The 5000-nt window shown below is 39.3% G+C and overlaps 1 protein-coding gene across 1 annotated transcript in view; it reads right to left on the minus strand.

The window, feature by feature from the left end:
• Window positions 1-5000, minus strand: part of LOC137642411 (uncharacterized) — a 620767-nt gene that overhangs the window by 232536 nt on the left and 383231 nt on the right. The window contains 1 exon segment of the mRNA XM_068374954.1: window positions 77-1263. Within this exon segment, the coding sequence (XP_068231055.1) occupies window positions 77-1263 (1187 nt within the window).

Consider the following 5000-nt stretch of genomic DNA (forward strand, 5'->3'; position numbering starts at 1 on the left):
CTGCCTTTCAACCCGGATGCAAAAATTCTCTTCTAGCACAAAGCCTAACGATGACCAAAAGCTCACAATACTTTACCTCAGTTCAGACTTAGACGGCTGAGTCGACTTCCACTCGGACTTGAGCGCATCCTCAGCCTTGCCAGGGGAGGTCGGCCTCCCTTCCGCCTTGTTTGGGGACTCCGGTCTCGAGTCCGGTTTGACGGGTGAGGAAGCTGGAGATCGGTTCTTCGAGAACGTCTGGAACCAGTTCTTGTGTCGGTTGATGAGCTCTTGGTGCTGCTCGTGCGCCGATATCCGCCGATCTAAGCCTTCTGGTTTCGCCGGCTTTTCGGGCTTTAATTTCCTGAGATCCGAGTTCGAGCCGTCGGATTTCGCGGGGTCTCCTGCCTTCAGGGACGCCAGTCGGCTCGTGACGTTGCTGTCCGCAACGGCCGTCGACGACGTCGACGTAGAAGACGCAGACGAGACCTTCCCGGGAGGCCACCTTCTGGGAGGTTCGGACTCTGTGCTGGAAGTGGATAGCGAACGGCTGGAAGTGGCGGATCCAGGCCTTCTTAGTCCTAACACGCTACTGACCCCTACGGTGGCCGTTCCAACGCCGCCACCAACAATGCCGCCCGTCTCTTGATCGCTATGGTGGGCGTGACCGTTTGTGGTTCGGGCTGGACTAGGCGACGCAGACCTTGAGGACGACGAGGATGTCCCACCGATAGACCTGGCCGGAGAGATAGACTCCCCCCTACCTCCCCTTTCATCGCTACTAGAGCTCCCCCCTCCTCCCCCATGGGGCCGCCTCAGATGGTGAGACGTCAAATGGGTTCTCGAAGAAGGACCGGTGATCTTCCTGGTCTCCGCCTTCGACGTATCCACTTTGGATTCGAATTTCGACAATTTCGTCTCCGTTTTAAGGTCGGATAACTTCGCTTCCCCTCTGGAGGAGGCAACGGGTTTGGCAGCGACCAGGCGAGGCTGGGCAGGTGCGGAGGGGGCCTCCCCCTGGCCCATTTTCTCGAAGAGGGCTCGTGCGTTATTGAACCTGGCCAGGTGAGATTCGGTGCGGACGACAGTGGCGTGATGAGGGCCGTCGTGACTCGAGGATCCGGACGAGGCCATTTCGTCTTCCGCTGGAGCTGCACGACTGCTGCTGCTACTGCTGCTTCCGCCCACGGCCACTCCACCGCCAACGCCACCCTGGAACATTCCAGCGATTTTGGACACTTTGGAAGATGATGTCCCCCGTCCACGGCCCTCCTCCACCACACCCTGGAAAGACAAGAAAAAATCAATTTGAGAATTTTATTTCGGTTGCGATCAATAAAACTAAAACACCAACTTGTGGTTTACTGCCAATTTGGTAAACACTTAAAACACCGCTTATTCAAACTATAAAAAAACAGAACCAATAAATAAAACTATTGCACTAAAACCATCAAGAAATTTACTTAATTTCGATGGCAATAAGTAATTCAATATTAGAACTGAAATATAAACTTAGAGTTTACTGCCAATTTGGTAAACACTTTAAAAATAAAAACTTACTTAAACTATAGAAAAAAAACAGAAGCAATAAATAAAAATATTGCATCAAAACCATCAAGTTTAATTAAATTTCTATTGCAATCAGTAAATCATCCTCAGAACTGAAACATCAACGAAGGGTTTACTGCCAATTTGGTAAAAACTAAAAATAAAATTTACTCAAACTATAAAAAACAGAAGCAATAAGTAAAATTATTTCATTAAAACCATCAGGATTTCTATTTAATTTCGGTTGAAATCAGTGAAAAAAAAAAATCCAATATGTGGTTTGTTGCCAATTTGGTAAAAAACTAAAAAAAAAAAAATTATGCAAACTACAAAAAACAAAAAGCAATAAACAAAACTATTCCACTAAAGCCATTATTCAAATTAAAGCATAAAAACAATGTAATTATGAAGAGTAACGTCAACATAGGCTTCCTGTCAATTTGGTAAAAAAAAAAAAAAAAAAAAAAAAAAAAAAAAAAAAAAAAAAAAAAAAAAAAAAACCAACTGCAGAAAACAAAAGCAATAAACAAAACTATTACGCAAATGAAAGCATCAATAAAGTTAAGTAATTATGACAGTGTTTCATCATAACTATTACTAATTCATTAGTCTGGGATCAAATAATTTTGCTCATTAAACAAAGAGAAATTTTTTCAATCGGGTTCGTTATAATCGCCATGGCAACTGGCCTTCACTTAACGAGTGATACCAGTGTTGCCAGATGGGTTAGTGTAAAAATCCCTAAAAATCATGATAAAAAATCCCCATATCCACAAATATATTTTCTTCGGATCATGTAAGCTTTACTCATATAGAAATTATTCACCATACTTCATATAGAGTGCAAGTAAACTAATTGCAACAATATAAAGATATACTAGTTTTTATATCTTCATAAATATTTGTACGGAATATCCCCATTAGACACCCAAAATCCCCAAATCTAGGGATAAATTCACATATCTGACAACACTGAGTGATACGTTCCCTTCAACATTTTGCTATACACAGAATTGCCAGGTTTTCCAAGTGAGAAAAGGCCAACGTCTGATCAACTCAAAGGCCAACCTAATAGTAGAAAAGGCCGAAAATATAGCATTTGAGGCTAACCAATTTTAAAAAGGCCAAATTTAGTCATCTAGCACGAAAAAAGACCAAATTTGATATCCAATTTAAAAAAGGCCAAATTTAGGTATCTAGCACGAAAAAAGACCAAATTTGATATCCAATTTAAAAAAGGCCAAATTTAGTTATCTAGCACGAAAAAAGACCAAATTTGATATCCAATTTAAAAAAGGCCAAATTTAGGTATCTAGCACGAAAAAAGACCAAATTTGATATCCAATTTTAAAAAGGCCAAATTTAGTTATCTAGCACGAAAAAAGACCAAATTTGATTTTTTTTTTTGTCATAAAAAGGCCAACCTGGCAACCCTGATTTTGCTATACTCGACAGGGTTGCCAGGTTGGCATTTTTCAGGCTATAAATTTAAAAATTGGTTAGCATTTAGCAATATCATAAAAGTTTGGCCTTTAATGCTATACTCTTGGTCTTTTTTTTACTATTTGGTTTGGCCTTATAAGCTGCAGATAGTTGGCCTTTTCTCATCTAGAAAAACGTGGCAACCCTGTGGAACTATAAAGAGAGTATTTTTACTTCCGCCAACGAAGTTAGAAGGAAGTTGTTTTACCCCCTGTTTGTGCGTGTGTATGTGAACAGCTTCCTGGCTACAATTTCAATCTCAGAGTAATAAAACTTGCAAGGATTAACTTATGTAAAGAGCAGGAAATTATCAAATTCTAGAAGATCAAGGTCAAAAGTCAAGGTCAAAGCTCAAGAAACATGTCCATTTCACGTAATCAGCCATAAGTTTGGACAACGTTGTCACAGATACTTCTAAATTCGTTCACATTTGGGTGTATAAAAATCCAAGCCAATTAATAAAAGTCAAAGGTCAAGGTCAAGGCCTAGCAAAAGGTCGAGAAATAAGCTGCAGCGGCGGAGGTCTGCGCTCTACTGAGTGCCCCTCTAGTTCAAATAACATGGGAATCTTTATATCTATTTCTAGAGGTATTTATACGTAACAAACCATCTAATCATACATGACAAAACATTCTCTTCATAATCGCAGGATTAAAAAAAAAAACAAAATTGATATAACATAGCATTAGAGTCTCATCAGAACCAATAACAATAATAATAACTAGAAGGGCACTCAGTAGAGAGCAGACCTCCGCCGCGGCTTATTTCTCGACATTGACCTTAACATGTATTAATTGACGTGGACTTTCATACACTCAAATATGAACCAAGTTTGTAGTCTCTGTGACAATGATATCCAAACTTACGGCTGATTACGTGAATTGGACATTTTGCTTAGCCGTGACCTTGACCTTTGACCTTGGCCTTCTAGAATTTAACCATTTCCAGCTTTTTACATAACATTCAATCCCAGCTAGTTTCATTACCCTACGATTAAAATTGTGGCCAGGAAGCTGTTCACAAACAAACAAACACAAACAGGGGATAAAACATAACCTCCTTCCAAGTTCGTTGACGGAGGTAATAATAATAATAATAATAATAATAATAATAATAATAATAATAATAATAATAATAATAATACTGACAAAATAACAATTACTTCATTATAATTGCAGTTCCCAATTTCCCCTGTCATCTAACATCCAAACTAAGTGACGTCTGTTCCAGCAACCCATCAATCAATCAATCATTCACGTACAAACTTTCCTCACTAATATACAGGTTTCATAAGACACCAACACCTAAGTCTCAACTTTTAGTCTTTTTTTCTTAAAATTTGTTCGTTTGTCACGACACACATTTTGGTGTATATATTTTATTGAACGGTTGGAGCTAAGGATGTCTTTACCATACTATAGGAATTCTACACGGAGAGAGAGAGAGAGAGAGAGAGAGAGAGAGAGAGAGAGAGAGAGAGAGAGAGAGAGAGTTAAAATCAGTTTGGTAAGCAGTTAAATTTCAAGGCAGTAGGTGTAATTTTCTGGTGAAGCTATCGAGGTAAAATTACACCTACTGCCTTGAAATTTAACTGCTTACCAAACTGATTTTAACTCTCTCTCTCTCTCTCTCTCTCTCTCTCTCTCTCTCTCTCTCTCTCTCTCTCTCTCTCTCTCTCCCCGTAGCTTGTTAACAGGACCTAAATAGAAGACGCCAAACACGGACATGTTACAACACAGCAAACTTCGAATCATCGAACTAGTTATGACAGCTGACACATCGTCTTAATAATAATAATAACAAAAACAATAATAATAATAATAATAATAATAATAATAATAATAATAATTGATTTATTCAAGTACTTTCACAACACCAACGGTAACCAACCCCAGTGAGATGTAGAAATTTATTTTCATTATAGTGTACCATGTTGTGTTGATTTTCATTCCCCCCCCCCCAAAAAAAAAAAAGAAGCGAGGAAAGGCGGA

The sequence above is a fragment of the Palaemon carinicauda genome, chromosome 6 (genome assembly GCF_036898095.1).
Source record: "Palaemon carinicauda isolate YSFRI2023 chromosome 6, ASM3689809v2, whole genome shotgun sequence".
NCBI lineage: Eukaryota > Metazoa > Arthropoda > Malacostraca > Decapoda > Palaemonidae > Palaemon > Palaemon carinicauda.